Below are 16,330 nucleotides of genomic sequence, written 5' to 3'. Positions count from 1 at the left end.
AACTTACTGTTGGTGTGATAGTACTTTCTCTCAAGTAGGTAAATAAAGAAGACGGAAACATTTCTCATGAAACTTGGTCATGGTCTAAGCAGTAGCGCTGACATAACACAAATTACCATAAGTTTTCCCTGGCAACTTCTAATATTATGTGACACATTTAAATCCCCCCCCCCAAAAAAAAAAAACAACAACAACAAAAACAACAACCAAGTAATACAAAAATTAACAATAGTTAAAACAAACAAATATACAAGCAATAAATAAATAATTTAATCTATAAAAAGTAAATAACAAAATCTGATGCAATTATCAAAGTGGAACAAAAGAAAATGTACAAAGCCGCGTAACATCACAAGGCCGGACGGCCACTCCAAATCACAGACAAGTTATTGTTGTTTTTCCACATAACTCGGGAAAGTACTGAGTAAGGGTAATACCAAATTAATATTCTTTATCCCCGATGCATTAATTCAAAATCTATTATAATATGCCTGTGATTTCTTTATTCACAGAACCCGGGAAAATACTGAGTATAACACATTTCTCTTTACAATATATTTGAATTGTTTCGAAATGAAATCGGAAGTGTCGTCTTGTGGACGAACAAAACAGAAGGTCAACAACTTTCATACGTCAAACAATGCTATTAATTCCCTAACACGTCTTGGGTCTGCAACCACTGTGTGATTTGGACTGATATATGAATTCCATATCTAAATAGCGTGAGTAATATTACGAGGTCCTTGTGTGTTGTTCGCACACCTGGGTGGTCGGTGGGGCTAACGAATCGCAGGGTACCAGGCGTCTAACAAAGAAAAATCAAGTCAATTAGGAATAAAGAGTCATTTTGTTTTGAAAGAGTGAGCAGGAATTCCAAGTAAAGCGAATTTAAGAAATATATTAACGAGATTGCAAGATTGCAATTAAAAGAATAGTTATATAGTTGTACCAATTATACCGTGCCTGTATATTGTCAATAACTGGGAGAAAGGGCCACGGGGGAAAAAGGTCGAAAGACAGTCAATATTATAAAAAAAAAATAATAATATCGAAGTCTTATATAGCGCACGTATCTACCAAACAAGGTATTCAAGACGCTGAGTATATACAAATTTTCAGAAAGATAGGTTATTGCAGTGATGAATTCTGAGACCCAATTATTTAGCACCTTATAAGGGTTTACAAGGTGCTACGGCGCATTAAGCAGCCACAACCAGGAACACAGGGGCGAACCCCTTCTCTTTTCGAAAAGTGCACTGGATTCTTTTAGATGCGTTACACAACACATGGGACCAACGGCTTTACGTCCCATCCGAAGGACAAAGCAATGGATATGTGTCTTGCTGAAGGACACAAGTGTCACGACTGGGGATTCGAACCCACACTCTGCTGATCATAAACACCAGAGTTTGAATATAACAACCAATAAAGACAAGAAACATTTATAGAGACCAAGCTGATACCTTAATCCTGCATTAGATCGACAATGGCTGGTGGTACGACCGGGATTTTGGTAAAACAAAATATCATCCGGGTGTTTGGGACCATGATCTTGCAGCAGTATATTTAGACGGAAATATCGCACTGAAAAATGTATTAGACGGAAATATCGCACTGAACAATATATACTTTAGTACTCGTAATTTTTTGTTCGATACAAACAAAAAGCCGTTAATTGGAGATAGTGGTATTATTACTACGACACAAGATTTGTGTAAATTTGTCTGGAACACCCAACCCAAAACAATGCACTCCTATATTGTGTCCGCCATACCCCATTGGGGGGGGGGGGGGGGGTCGTCGTTAACAATGGCATGTTATAACTTCAAATTATGACGTTTGCCAATCCAAGGTTTTGAGACAAAGGAGAACAAAATACAAGCAGATGCGATTTGTCGGCATCCTCTTAAAGACCGTTAAGAGCAAGTAATTAAATGACACAATAAGGTGTTGTAAGATCAGGGTATACCAGTCAGTTTAATTAGCGTGGCCAATTGACTGATCTGAACATACGTTCAAATGGCACGCTCAGTGGGATAGTGATTTAAACGGGTAAGATTAAAATGGTATTAACTTGTCGGTATCTATAGTCACATTTCAAGTTGTCAATTTATTATAATAGCCTTAATATTTGACCTTTGACATTCGCTAGGTCTGCTTTAGCTGTGAACATAGACTTTACAAGTCCTGCGAGTATATTCGAACTTCAATTTTACCAGGTGGTGAACGAGCGCAAAATAGTTAATTTATAATTCTTGTATGAGGAAGAGTCTAATACAGGGCTAGCTCCCCAAACACAAAAAAGGTTGCTCATTTAAGAAAGAGGCAGTTTATCACTAAAATGACCGAATCTGAGAAACATCTCAGGCCTGACACCTTTTCGTGCATCTGGTTGAAAGCATAGATATTTTGACAACAAGGGTGTTTTTTCTATCATATTTTCTTGCAAAATTCGACTACAAATGATTGAACCCAAATTTTCACAGGTTTGTAGTTTGATGCATAATGTTGGGATATACCAAGTGAGAAGACTGCTTTTTGACAATTATTACCAAACGTGTCCAGTACCTTTAACGTCGACAACCAACCACTATACGACCCGAAATACTTGATCCCTGCAAAGGCGTGAAGTGAACGGTTTTAACCCATGCCTGATCGGTTGCCTCCCATTTAACCTTTCGAACAAAACACCGTCTCGTTTTTGGGCAAGTTGAAAGCAACAACACTGAGGGACCATAATGTTAAAGAGAATGTCAACAGTTGTTTCCGTACAGAATTTATTCGCAATTTACGGTAACTTGAGCCGACACGATAAAGAGAATATTGGAAAAACTAAGTAGTGCGTATGATCGTTGGTGCGACATAAGTCGTACTCTATTGTGCCGTGCATACGACTTATTTTCTCGTACGTGCGACCTATTGAGTCGTACGTACGACTTACTGAGTCACACGTACGACTTGCTTTGTCGTTTGTACGTTTTTATCTCGTACGACATTTTTATCTCCTACTTACGACTTATCTCTGTTAAGTGTACGACTAACTATCGTAAGTAAGACTTACTTATATATACATGTATGTTATTGTCTCGTACAGCTTTTTATTTCGTACGTACGCCTCACGTACGACTTTTCATATCGTACGTATCTTACTATTTCGTACTAAGAACTTACTATGTCGTACGTACGTTTACTATCTCGTATGTACGATTATTTATCTTTTACGTATACGACGTAAATCATGCGTACGTTATAATCTCGTATGGTCTCTTTGTACACGCGGCTTATTGTCTCGTACGGTTCACTTAGATTTTAAAACAAACAGACTTTTACATGGCAGCCCTATGCTTCCGTAGTTATAAAAACAAGTTATCAAGTTAAAATTATCAAATAAATTATTCAGCAATTCAAAACACACTGACGAGTTTACATAAGGCGGAACATTACCCGATACATACTATGGTAATTCATGTTTGCGCGAACACGATTCTTGCCTCCTTTTTATACCAAAACAACATTATGGACAAAAACTGACAATGTATGGGTTCATAAATATTTGTTGTTTAAATGAACTAAAATCAGTCTGACATGAAGGTATTTTTCATTATTATTGATTTATTTTTTAAATTTTTTTTTTTTAACGGATGTTGGTCCCTTCCCATTAAAGGCAGTGTACACGTTTGGTAATTGTCAAAGATAGTATTCTCACTTGGTGTACCCCAACATGAAACTAAAGAAATCTGTGAAAAGTTGGGCTCAATACTTGGTCGGCGAAGTAAATTGCAAGAAAATATTGAAATAAAAAAACACCCTTCTTGCACAAATATGTGTTCTTTCATATGCCTAACAAAGGCTTCAGTAAAAGTCATTCTCGGATTCAAACATGTGAGTGATAAATTACCTCTTACTAAAAACCGTGTTACTTCAGGGAGAGTCTTTTCTCACAGTGTTTTATAATACTATCAACCGCTCTCCATTGCTCGTTACCAAGTAAGGTTTTATGCTAATAATTATTTTGAGTAATTACCAAACGTGTCCAGTGCCTTTAAGCTGTCGCAATCCGCGGGTCATGAGGATGACGCGATACACTGGGGTGTCAAGCATTGACCCAACGGTCATGCAATATTAATGCGCCTGTCATCTCGGCAGAACAATCAGGATAAGATTTTTGGAAATGTTCAAATGTTTTGTCGACAATGAACTGTACATTGACGTGAAGTTAATTGGTGTATTTGGTGACAGTTTATTTGTCATGGCTTCGTAAACTGACAGATTTCTTTGTATGTCCTGAACCTCTTTTTGTGCGATGGGCGTCATTCTATATCGAGCATTTTTTTGGTGTTAAAGGCACTGGACACTATTGATAAAATAATTGTTAGCATTAAAACCTTACTTGCAAACGAGTAATGGGGAGCTGTTGATAGTATAAAACATTGTGAGAAACGGCTCCCTCTGAAGTAACGTATAAATGAACAACAGGTAATGTCTCACTCAAATAATAAAAGACTTCACCTGAAGCCTGTAGCTATGCGTATATTATATAAAAGCACACAAAGTAACAAAACAATGATTTTTCTTTCTTAAATTATACTCTTGCAACTTTGATGACCAATTGAGTCCAAATGTTCACAGGTTGGGATACACCAAGTGAGAATGCTGCTCTGTCACAATTATCAAACGTGTGCAGTGCCTTTAAAAACAAAACAATTGACCATTAGGCATATTGTGGCGTCCTTCAGGTGGGACGTAAAGCCGTTGGTATCGTGTGTTGTGTATTATGTACGTGAAAGAACCCAGCGCACTTCTCGAAAAGAGAAGGGGTTTGCCCCGGTGTTTCTGGCTTGTAAACGACAACATGGTGCTAAAAAGGAATAGGCATCGGTCTCATACTTCAAAAACGTAGCTCCACACACCTTGCAGGAGAAAATACTGCGCGCTTTGATCGTCCCAAGGGTCGCGATAAAGCGCCATATAAGAACCTATTATTTCATTATTATTTATTCACTTAATAAATAAATAAATAGTTCGCAGTTTCAAGACTAAGTGACAAAACTAAGTGACTATGTGTACAGTTGGTGTTTTCCTCCCCATCTCAAAAACCGAACATTTTCTTCAGCATCTTCTCTTCAAATCACTTTTGACGCATCCTTTATTGTCTCAATACAAGAAATATTTATCAATACAGCAACAACTCGTTAACTTCAAACTTATTCATTTCACAATGACAAGAACAAGTAATGGTCGTCTGGATCACAATCTCTTGGTTTGTGCTATTCTTAATCATATAGACGTTAAACCAATGTTTGTATGCGTTTTGAGTTTCAGGGAATGTTAGTCATTGCTGACAAAAAAGTCTGACAATCAATGAATCCGTATTATCTAACAGGTACATTGAAATGATGGCATGTCTACCTTTTGAAAACCCCTGGAGTTATAGATTCCAAGGAGCTCCTGTGAGCACTGTTTTCACTCCAACGAAGTAGACCAAGGAGTACAACAAATTATATTCGAAGACAAAATTGATGATTTTCAAGGCAGACTAAAAAAAAGGTTATGAATTCAGAAAAAAGGTCTGACATTTCTCATTCCGTTTAAATTCCCCTTGATGGAACTTTCCCGAGTTAGATTGTGAAGATGATCTTAAACAACAAAAACATCTTCCCCCCCCCTCCCCCGTGCTAATTGTTCTCTCTTTAGTTCTACGTCAGATCCTCTTCTACGTCATATCCTCCTCCATGTCTCCCAACCATCATCCCAACCAATAGCATTCTTGGCAATGCAACCAAAGCACCAATCCAATGCCCCGAGCCCCATAGAAGTGTGCGTGTATAATCTACCGCGTACCAATAAGCCCAAGCTGTTTTATATCCGCATCAGCAACTCATTGCATGGTGTCCATCACACACGGTGTTTGATGGCCCAATCGCGTGTTGACACAAATATAACTTTCAACTTCTCAGGAGGACTGGTGTACGCGAGAGCGGAAAAGTTGGGCTGCGTTGATACTGTGGACCGGGGGATAGGGCGGCGATACATCGGCGGCACTTCTCTTAGTTCTCTCGCCTCACTTGTGCAACCCGCTGCGCTGGCAAGCTGTTGCCAATTTCTGAGGGCGTCCACCTGAAATCAATCGGAAGCTCTTTGGTTTTTCTGTCTTTGAGGCGAACTTGCGAGCGACTTCGCCACCGTGCAGGATAATACAAGTAATGGAGGAGCCGTGCAGCCCGATTGTCTCAGACGAAATGACCCGTGCGGATACCCTGTCGTTCAGCATCAGCCGGATCTTGAGTAAACCTTGCATAAAGACCGGGAAAACTTTATCCATCACGAGGGACGTCCGCCGTGCCGTGGATTCGGCGGTTCATCCCCACCACCAGGTGTACTACGCCCGCTCCGCATCCCCGTTGTCTTCGAACCCGTCGGTGTCTTCTTCGACTTCTTCGTCGGTGGGGCCGTTGCAGCAGAGCGTACCGGGGCTGAGCCCGTCCTCGACGGCACATGAGGAGTTTGGGACGGTACTCCGTGTGCCGGCACATCGGCCGATGGCTTTACCGTTCAGCAGCATGTTCCCGTGGATGGAGAGTAGGCGGCTTGTAAGGGACAGACTCACCGGTAAGTTCTTAAAATTGCACTGTAAAAACTGTGCTAAAAATTAACACAAATAATATGTTGTACCCACTTTTGAAACATGTTTACCATATTGACACCTGCTCACACGGTTTGTAGCATTTAAGCAATAACATGTTTTAGGTTAAACAACATCTAAAAAAAAGTGAGTCACAAACTTAAGCTTAGAATGTGGAAATTTTAACTTTTAGAGTGTGTCGGTAATGACTCTTGCCCTTATTGATCTCTTAATTAAAGGCAGGGGACTCTATTGGTAATTACTCAAAATATTTATCAGCATAAAACTTTACTTGGTAAAGAGTAATGGGAAGAGGTTGATAGTATAAAACATTGTGAGAAACGGCTCCCTCTGTAGTCACGTAGTTTTCGAGAAAGAAGTAATTTTCCATGAATTTGATTTCGAGACTTCAAGTTTAGAATTTGAGGTCTCGAAATCAAGCACCTGAAAGCACTAAACTTCGTGTGACAAGGGTGTTTTTTCCCCTTCATAGTTATCTCGCAACTCCGATGACCAATCAAGCTCAAATTTTCACAGATTTGTTATTTTATGCGTATGTTGGGATACACCCAGTGAGAAGACTGGTCTTCGACAATTACCAATAGTGTCCAGTGTCTTTTAGTACTGCAACATTTTGCTGATGTGTCCTGCCCCGATTGATCTCTAAACGATAATTACCAAGAGAGGTTTGTTGTAGCACCAGGTGAATATCTATTTTGAGTAAAGTGTTGCGGTTCTGTAAAGAACCGGTTGTTAAAGACTCAACGTTTCGATCAGTACGTCTCGGATCAATCTTATCTCGAGTTAGGACGAGTAACCCGTTCTAACTTAGGATGAGTTCAATGCGTCCTACGTATTTTGATACAGAACTGAACCCGTCCTAAGTCCTAAGATTAATCCTAAGTTAGGAAGAGTTTGGTGAAATCGACGGCTGGAGAATGATGGACTCTGTTGTTCGTTGCTGCTAAAGGAATTGTTTCACCATGCAGTTTCAAATCCTACTTAAAATTACCTGTAGTATACGTTGACAATACGAACAATCAGTGCCGGCAAAGGTTCGTTACGCAGTAAACACAAATTAACAATCGCATGATTGTTTAAACAGCTACTTGAGCGGAATGTTTTCAAACGGAAATGGTATTTTAACTTGTTTATGATGCGTTTGTTCACCATTTTAAAATAATTTTGATATGTGTAGACTTTTTCGTAATTAACACATTGTGAGAAACGACTCCCTCTCTAAGTGACGTCGTTTTTGAGAAGGAGTTAATTTCTCACTGAAATATTAAAAGACTTCACGCCTGAAGCATTTAGTTGGTATCTGAAAGCACACAAATTTGTGCAACAAGGGTGTTTTTCTTTCATATTCTCTTGCAGTGTCGATGGCCAATCTTTTAAGGCAAAATTTTCGCAGATTTGTCACCTTATGCATATGTTAGGAGACACCAATTGAAAATACTTGTCTTTGGCAATTCCAAACGTATCCAGTGCCTTTAAGAAACAGCAAAACAAACAATCAAAGACATACCTCTTGTTTTCTCTTGTTACAGTGCCCCGTATCTCAGCTTCTGATCGGCAGTTTTATTATTTTGTCCCCGTATTACGACGAGCTGAACCACAACTCCAGAAGGGTTCTGACGAGGTCCTGTTCTAAACACAAAATACGAAAATAGTGCAACAATCTTTACAATTGCTAAATGTGTGATTTGAATCTTTTAATTGGAGGAATGAATCTCCCCCAAACTCACTCGGTGCAAACAATCAGGAATCTCATCATTGTCCCACTTTTGTTTGTACCTTTTGGCAAAAACTCCCGTTATGGGATTTGAGGCATTGTATGGCGAGGTATCAATTCATTCATTCATTCATTTGTTTTTTATTCCAACTTGGAACACACCCCTTAACCCCGGGGAGGGTTACAACAACGTTTTAAACCTGAAATATTTTAATATACATTGGCAGGAGAAACAATAAAGTCAACAGAGGTAATCAGACATTATGGTGTTTTTTTTAAGTTCATAAATAAAAAGACGAATTTGGCAACACATTTAATAATAGATTCATCTGTAGAACTCATCATAGAAACTCAAAATTTTCACTGTTAGTAAACAGCTGAAAATATATATTTGGTTAACAGTAACACCATGTGTGTATCTACTTGCCGGTTAGTTTATTTTCTTTTGAGAACTTGTCTTACTATTATACTACTAGATTTTTCGGAATTCGGGAAACTTCTCAGTTCTGAAAAGAACTGCTCTGCTTATTAACTACTAACTGTGCGGCTGAGTAAAAAATTGGCAGGGACTATACTTCTTTAGCTTAAAGTAGATCGGTATTAACTTCATAACCACACAGAGCGACTTTTTTAAGTGGTCTTAACGTTTCGATTAGCGTGCTCTTCTCATCTATACCTCCCGTTAGTTTTGAACAGTACACTTTCAAAATTGGTTATACCTTCACCCACCTAGTCACATTGTATCTTCTGTTGTAGGTCTCTTGTTTGAATTTCTAAACCTACACAACAAATTATCATTGTTTTAAAGGGAAATTCGCTTAATGAACTGGGAAACCAATTTGCAAGGGGAGATTTCTTTTCGAACAACCTCGTGCTCTTTTCAGCAATTCACTTAAAAACATTTTAAGTGAATTTACAAACTTTGGTTCAGCAATATACACAATTAATTGGCATAGTGCCTAATCACCAACGAAGTGAATTAACTAACCATAGGATGAGAGCCAAATTGAATGAAATAATTTGTATTCCACACAGTTACAAGAAGGGTGGGTCATCCCTACCAGAATCGCACCCCTCCCAAGAGGAAAAAGCCCCGTACGTCCTTCACCCGTCTGCAGATATGCGAGTTGGAGAAGAGATTTCATCGCCAGAAGTACCTAGCATCGGCCGAGCGAGCCGGCCTAGCAAAGACACTGAAGATGACGGACGCACAGGTGAAGACGTGGTTCCAGAACAGACGAACTAAGTGGAGGTGAGTGGAAAGGGGGTGGTTTTGTGTGTGTGTGGGGGGGGGGGGGGGGGAGACAAGCTCGGGCTACACATCGACACTTAAGGTATTGGTTGTAATTATCATTTTGAATTACGTGACCAGAAAACATTTTTATATCCAGTCTCTGTTTGGGTTGAATGAAAGCAATCAAAGATGGCTGCCGAATAACGAGTCATCGTCCACTCGATCGACAAGTCAAAATCATTTTCTTACCAAAGACAATAACTCTCTGAGTATAATGTACTTAAGCATCGGTGCGCCACGGCTAGCCCAAAATAATGTTGACATCGTCTTAAGGACAGTAGACACTATTGGTAATTGTCAAAGACCAGTCTTCTCACTTGGTGTATCTCAACGTATGCATAAAACAAAACAACAAACCTGTGCCAATTTGAGATCAATCGGTCGTCGAATTTGCGAGATATTAATGAAAGAAAAAACACTATTGCCACACGAAGTTGTGTGCTTTGTGATGCTTGATTTCGAGACCTCAAATTCTAAACTTGAGGTCTCGAAATCAAATTCGTGGAAAATTACTTCTTTCTCAAAAACTACGTCACTTCAGAGGGAGCTGTTTCTCACAATGTTTTATACCATCACCTCTCCCCAATACTCTTTACCAAGTAAGGTTTTATGCTGATAAATACTTTGAGTAATTACCAATAGTGTCCACTGCCTTTAAGAGATCAATAAGGGGAAGAGTCATTACCGACACACTCTAAAAGTTAACATTTTATCCACATATCGTAATCAAGAAAGGTTTTATGATGATAATTATTTTGAGAAATTACCAATAGTGTCCACTGCCTTTAACCCCCAAAGCAAGGATAAAGACTTCTTATTCCCCCCAAAGAAAATGACGTAAATAATTTGACTATTACGTAAGCAACATCTGAACAATATTGATGTGCCAATCCGTACAGTGCATTTTCTAAGTAAGACTTTTGTTTTAGCAATGTACAAATTGTGCTTGGTAAAACATCAGGCTTTGTGGCTGTTTTGTGAACAAGTGACGTCACATGTTACGTTGCCTTTAACTGAGTCATTGTGCTTAAAATGAACGGGCAATACCATAACATAGAGTCGATACACTGCCTGAAGTCACAGACTCACTCAAACCCAAATGTGTCCTGTATGTGGTACAACATAGAAACTAAAACCGCATTTGAAATAGAATGTTTATTTCACTTTATGACACTTGTCTTGGCTGATGTTTGTTAATTGTAAACAAACCCAGAACAACAACTCATCAAATAAACCCATGTGCTTCACCAGAATGGGTGGTCACAATCTCAGAAACTAAAAAGTTTTTTTCCACCCTTCGAAAGTTTTTAACAAACACACAAATCACATTTAATCAACACTTCGCACAAACAGTCTTTTCACTCCGAATTTCTCGTCAAATATTTTCATGGAAAAAAGAGTAGAGTCGCTGTCAGTCCTTTGGGCATTCCCTTTTACCAAGAAAGTTATCTTGGCCCAATTTCATAGAACTGCTTAAGCACAACAAACGATGCTAAGCACAACAACATATGCTAACCAGAATACGGCTATCAGGCAAACTACAATATCCCATGTACCATTTGTAATTGGTAACCTGCTCATTTCTGCTTAGCAGAGAGGTATGCTTAAGTAGCTCTATGAGATTGGGCCCTGGTTGAAGTGCGAAAGCCAAAATGAGTCATTACTTAAGGAGCATCCATTTCATCGGGTGCTGATGTAAGTTGACCAGCGATTCAACGCGCCAAGATCAACTCCACTGTCAATAATGTACCACAGTCAATATAACCCAATTAGGATTTCTCTTAATGGTGACTCGACAACAGAAAAACACCACATTGCCCCGTTGCAGCACAGCAGTACAAACTCTCCGGAAAATAGTCCAGAAACTTTGGTCTTGAGGTAAACTCAAAAGTGTGGCTGGATAACGTCTCGAAAGGAAGACCACACCTTAGAGACAATAGACTTGGGTCAGAGGTCATACTATTGACCTCTCTGGCGCGGTTGAAACATTTCGTTCGTGGTGTTAGCTTTCTTGAGTGTTTGTTTACTCAATTTATGACATCATAGTTTTCTAGACGAGTTTTCTAGACGAGTAGATATCGTAGACATCATAGTTTTCTAGACGAGTAGAAATCGAAATTTTCTCGTCATCACAAACATTATGAAGGGAAATTTAACACCCTTGTCCAAAGAGTTCAGTTTAGTGCCCCATTTTATAAGCATAAACTTTCTCCACAAATCTTCACAAATCTTGTCAATAAAGAAAAATTATATTGTATATATACAATGTAATTTTTCTTTAGACAAGATTTGTGAAGAAAGTTTATGAATATATTAAGTTTGCGGAAACACCTTTGCTGTGTATGGATTTATTCTTTGAGAATTTGTCTTGTTACACGTCTGCCGCAGAGTAGATTTGAATAACCGCAAACTCAATATACATTTATACCACACCATAATATTTAAAACATCAGTAAAGCATCAGTAAAACATCAGTAAAGCTTACATAGTAATTTATTTTACAGTAGGTCAAGAAGAGAACGGTCTTACATTAAAAAATAATTCGCTCTGTCCCCATGAAATCCGGTCACACACTCTAAACTTAAATATTATTGAAGTAACAATTTACTTGATATTGTTTTAAAAGTATTTTTGTATAACAGAAACAGCGGTGTGAACATTTTGCAAAAGTAAACAGTAATTGCATTTTACCTGTTTATATTATGTTATGTACTTATATAGGTTTTCTCGGTCAAATTCAGCAAATGAGCAGTCAATTTCATTTTCATGCGTTCGAATTAAAACTGTTTTGCCTCTCAAGTTACTGCGTTTCAAATTCAGAATTCGGCCGTGTAATTTCGTTTTGAGTCGAGTCAAATTCCTTTAGCACTCTGTTCGATTTAGCGTATCTTCATTCTTTTTCGTGACACACACGCCTCAAGAAGCGTCTGCGAATTTGAATGCTGCTATGATGAATTGTTAAATTGAATGATTATTTTGTTAAATCGAATAACGTAAAAGTACATTTGACTAGTCTTAAAACGAAATCGAATGACCCTTTTCAGTAGCATTCAATTTCGTGCCAAATAGAATAAGCTGGTGGTTAAATTGGCTGCTCATTTCCCAAAATTGATCTAGAAAACCTATAGTAACAATTAAGTAATTTTAATTTGTTATTATTTTGTTTGTCCTGTTGTATCGTGTTTATTGTAAGAGTTCATTGTTGTTATTTTTTTTGATATTTTATTACACACATTATTGACTGGTTGTTATAAGAGCTTTAACTGGGCATTATTTATGACCCCTGGTGCGGTCAAGAACCCCGTGAGACCCCCATCGAGGGGGTTGAACGAGGGGCCAGTGCGCGGGGAACGACTCCTGTAAACAGGGGGTGCGTAAGGTCGATGGTTTACACAGGGGCTAGGTATACGAGATCTGGGGAGGCCGAGTTTGATTTAGGATAACAATATAAACCAAATATTGATGGCCTAAAAATGCGGCAAAACTAAACGGTTGAGGTATTTATGGGTGCTGAGATGTCCCGCATTTCCAGAGGGAGGGATGGCCAGGTATGAGGAAGTTAGGCTTACGGGACCCCGTTGCCACCCAAGGGCCAATATCATAGAGGGTCAAATCAGACAATAGTGTTCAACAATCTGCTAAGCAAATATAAGCAGGGAACAAAATGGTACATTCCACATGGTATTTTGGCTGGTAACCTTATTCTAGTACATGTTTTGTGCTGAAGGGCCTATCCGTGCCTACGAAATTTGGCCCATAAGCTGTGATAAGGTGTTACGCCATTCTTGTTCTCCTCAGCGCTTGAATGGGGCTAGTGTGAGTTTTATAAGGCCTTATTGATATTAATTCGAAACCTTGTTGGACTTTGGTTTAGGCTCCGTCAGTCATTCAATAAACCCGTGCTTTCCTTACGGGGCTTTAATCAGACAAAGCCCAAACCCATTTCGTGAATTCGAAAAGGGCATGACACAACATTTTCAGGTAAAAGTCACGATCGGGAATCGAACCCACACTCTGCTACTGACAACACCAGAACCATGGCTCTGGTGAAGATAGACCGCTCAATATAGCTACAATACCGTTGTTAGCCAAAACATTGTAATGATTGTTTCCACATGACACTGGGTGCGTTCGTTTAGCTTCTCTAGGTCGACCCCGGTGTGTGGCGTTTTTTTTTTTCAGGACGAACGTGGGTAATTATCTGCACACAATCGTCCTGGAAAAAGAAAACGCCACACACCGGGGTCGACTTGGGGAAGCTAATCGAACGCACCCTTTATTGATTATAACATTGTGAGAAGAACTGTGCTTTTTCGATTCATGGTAGAAAAACATTTTATATCGTTGCAGTACCCGCTGCCAAAACATAGGATTCGAACTGCCTCTATCTACCGAGTAACCTCGGTAGTCTAGTTGGTAAGACACTGCTCTAGAATTTCAAGGGTCGTGGGTTCGAATCCAATCCAAGTACCATGCCTGTGATATTTTTTTCACAGGAATCGGGAAAGCACCGAGTATACAGTGCTAACATACATCGGCGTATGGGTAAAAACCAAAATTATTATGATTAAATGAGTTATGAATATTAATTTGTATTTGTCCCGTTTCCCTCCAGACGTCAGACTGCCGAGGAGCGGGAAGCCGAGAGGCAGGCAGCAGCAAGGTTCATGTTTACCCTCCAGCACGAGGTCATGATGAAGACGCTCCAGGACCCTGTACCCCAAGACCGTCTCTGCGTCCACAACTCCTCACTGAACGCTCTGCAAAACCTCCAACCCTGGAGCGAACGGACGCACGGTGGACAACAGCAACAACTGCAGCAACAGGAACACCAAGAACAGCAGCACGAACACCAGCAGCAACAAGAACAGCAGCAACATCGACAGCAGCAACAAACCGATGCCAACACGGACGATACTTGCCAAGCACACTCGCCACCAATGTCAAACACTTCAGGAGAACACTAAGAACCTAAGAATTAAGAACACTTAGAACCTACCACCTTGTGATTGCAAATTCTGCAATCAAATCACCGGACCACGCTCTTCATCTCATGTATTCTTCTTACACCATTTCCCGCATTATAGTTTTACTCAGTTCACAATTAATATCAACAGAATGTATGTGAAGTGTTATATCGTATGAGGTCACCATTTTTCGTTGACTCTTTCTGTTCATTACACTCTTAGAAAATCTTCCGTGTATCAGAACTGATCCGGACATAAGAACTGATCCGTATATCAGAACTGATCCGGATTTCAGAACTGATCCGGATTTCAGAACTGATCCGGATTTCAGAACTGATCCGGTTATCAGAACTGATCTGGATACCAGCACTGATCCGGATCCCGTGAGGCCTGATCCGACAGTTGATTTGAATTTACAATGCGCTTTTTGTCGGAAACCGACATTATATCTCAAAAGACCAGCTAGAGACAACTATTTGTATGTTTTCAAGAGTAATGCGCTGGTCGCGCGGTCATACCGTGCCATCTCGAGTACATAGTTCACCTATTCATACGCACGTGTCTACCACTCACAGGCTTTAATTTGAACAAACATTAAAATGTTTGTTCAAATTGAATAAAACAATTTCTACAAACTTAGAGCGAAGCAAACTCTTTCACTTCATTTCTATCCTAATAAACTATATATATTTGACATACATTATTTACGTTTTGAAGCAATATAATTTTCCCAAATTCGTTCGGAGAAAAGCAAAGTCTAAACGTAAAGTTTTTCAAATCTGTAAAAAATTGGGCGATGCATGCAATTTCAAGCTTTTTTTTACAGCTCCAGATCTCGAACTCTCTTTGAAAAACTTTATGGGTAGTCTAATGCAAGTAAATGTTGTGTCGTTAAATTGTTTCAAAATCACTGTTTTGAATCTTGCAAAGGACAGAGTGAGAACAAGGTGTACTTAAAGATTTTAAGACTGCTGAATGTCGACATGTAAAAACGAATGTAAATATAAATGTACTTAAATTATTGTATTAATATTGATATCGTGGACGTGAATAAAAACAATAACTGACCCGCAAGTGTTCTGTAGAATAAACAACAACAAACGCACCGGGTTATCATAATTACAATTCTCATGATATTAAAAGTGATTGTGTACAAATTGAACAGGATTTGCCACATTTTAATTTTGATCTCAAAACATGTTGGTCAACAGATCATTTCGTGTCCCTTTATCTTTTTAACCTAGGCGAACATCAACAAATTGATTTAAAGTTGCGATTTTATTTACTGCTGTTTGCAAAAGATTGATGTGTTATTAATTCTCTCTTTGTCATCTGGAGCTCGTTAGGGGCGGTTTACTTTTCCTAATGTAACTCCTCGAGCAAAATGGTTCCCGCCAATTATCTGATTTTGACGGCTGTTTAAATTCTGTTGACTAAATAAAAAGTGCGGGCATATTATATTAAGGGATCATTAAGCGTTATTTAAGTCGCCGGGTGTGCAATACACCGTGACACACCATCATGAAACCGAGCGGTGTGGTTAATTCCATGGTAATTTATAGCTTAAGCTGGCAAGTCACACATCGCCTTGGCAATTCCTGAAGAAAAAGTTATAACTTCTTTCTCTTGGGCCGGTCTGTGGATATCATGGCCGTCCAGAAGGGCCGTTAATGCAGGGGGAATCCATGAACAAAAGAATACAGTCCAGGAGA

The 16,330-nt window shown here is 39.2% G+C and overlaps 1 protein-coding gene across 1 annotated transcript; it reads left to right on the top strand.

Annotated features, from left to right (window-relative positions):
- The first annotated feature begins 5,966 nt into the window (after positions 1-5,966).
- On the top strand, positions 5,967-15,704 carry LOC139940807 (T-cell leukemia homeobox protein 3-like). Its single transcript, XM_071937188.1, has 3 exons — positions 5,967-6,609; positions 9,393-9,609; positions 14,267-15,704. The coding sequence occupies exons 1-3, from the start codon at positions 6,204-6,206 to the stop codon at positions 14,616-14,618; spliced, it is 975 nt and encodes a 324-aa protein (XP_071793289.1). The 5' UTR covers positions 5,967-6,203; the 3' UTR covers positions 14,619-15,704.
- The last annotated feature ends 626 nt before the right edge of the window (positions 15,705-16,330 follow it).

Source organism: Asterias amurensis, chromosome 8 (genome assembly GCF_032118995.1).
Source record: "Asterias amurensis chromosome 8, ASM3211899v1".
In the NCBI taxonomy this organism is placed as follows: domain Eukaryota; kingdom Metazoa; phylum Echinodermata; class Asteroidea; order Forcipulatida; family Asteriidae; genus Asterias; species Asterias amurensis.
Note: the sequence above shows the minus strand (reverse complement) of the source record. Positions and strands in the feature narration are given on the sequence as shown.

What these genes read in the sequence shown, in the direction of transcription:
- LOC139940807 (XM_071937188.1), top strand. Translation starts at nt 6,204, where the DNA reads ATGGAGGAGCCGTGCAGCCCGATTGTCTCAGACGAAATGACCCGTGCG. An exon ending in TGTAAGGGACAGACTCACCG is followed by an intron (nt 6,610 to 9,392) that starts GTAAGTTCTTAA and finishes TATTCCACACAG; the next exon opens with TTACAAGAAGGGTGGGTCAT. An exon ending in AACAGACGAACTAAGTGGAG is followed by an intron (nt 9,610 to 14,266) that starts GTGAGTGGAAAG and finishes GTTTCCCTCCAG; the next exon opens with ACGTCAGACTGCCGAGGAGC.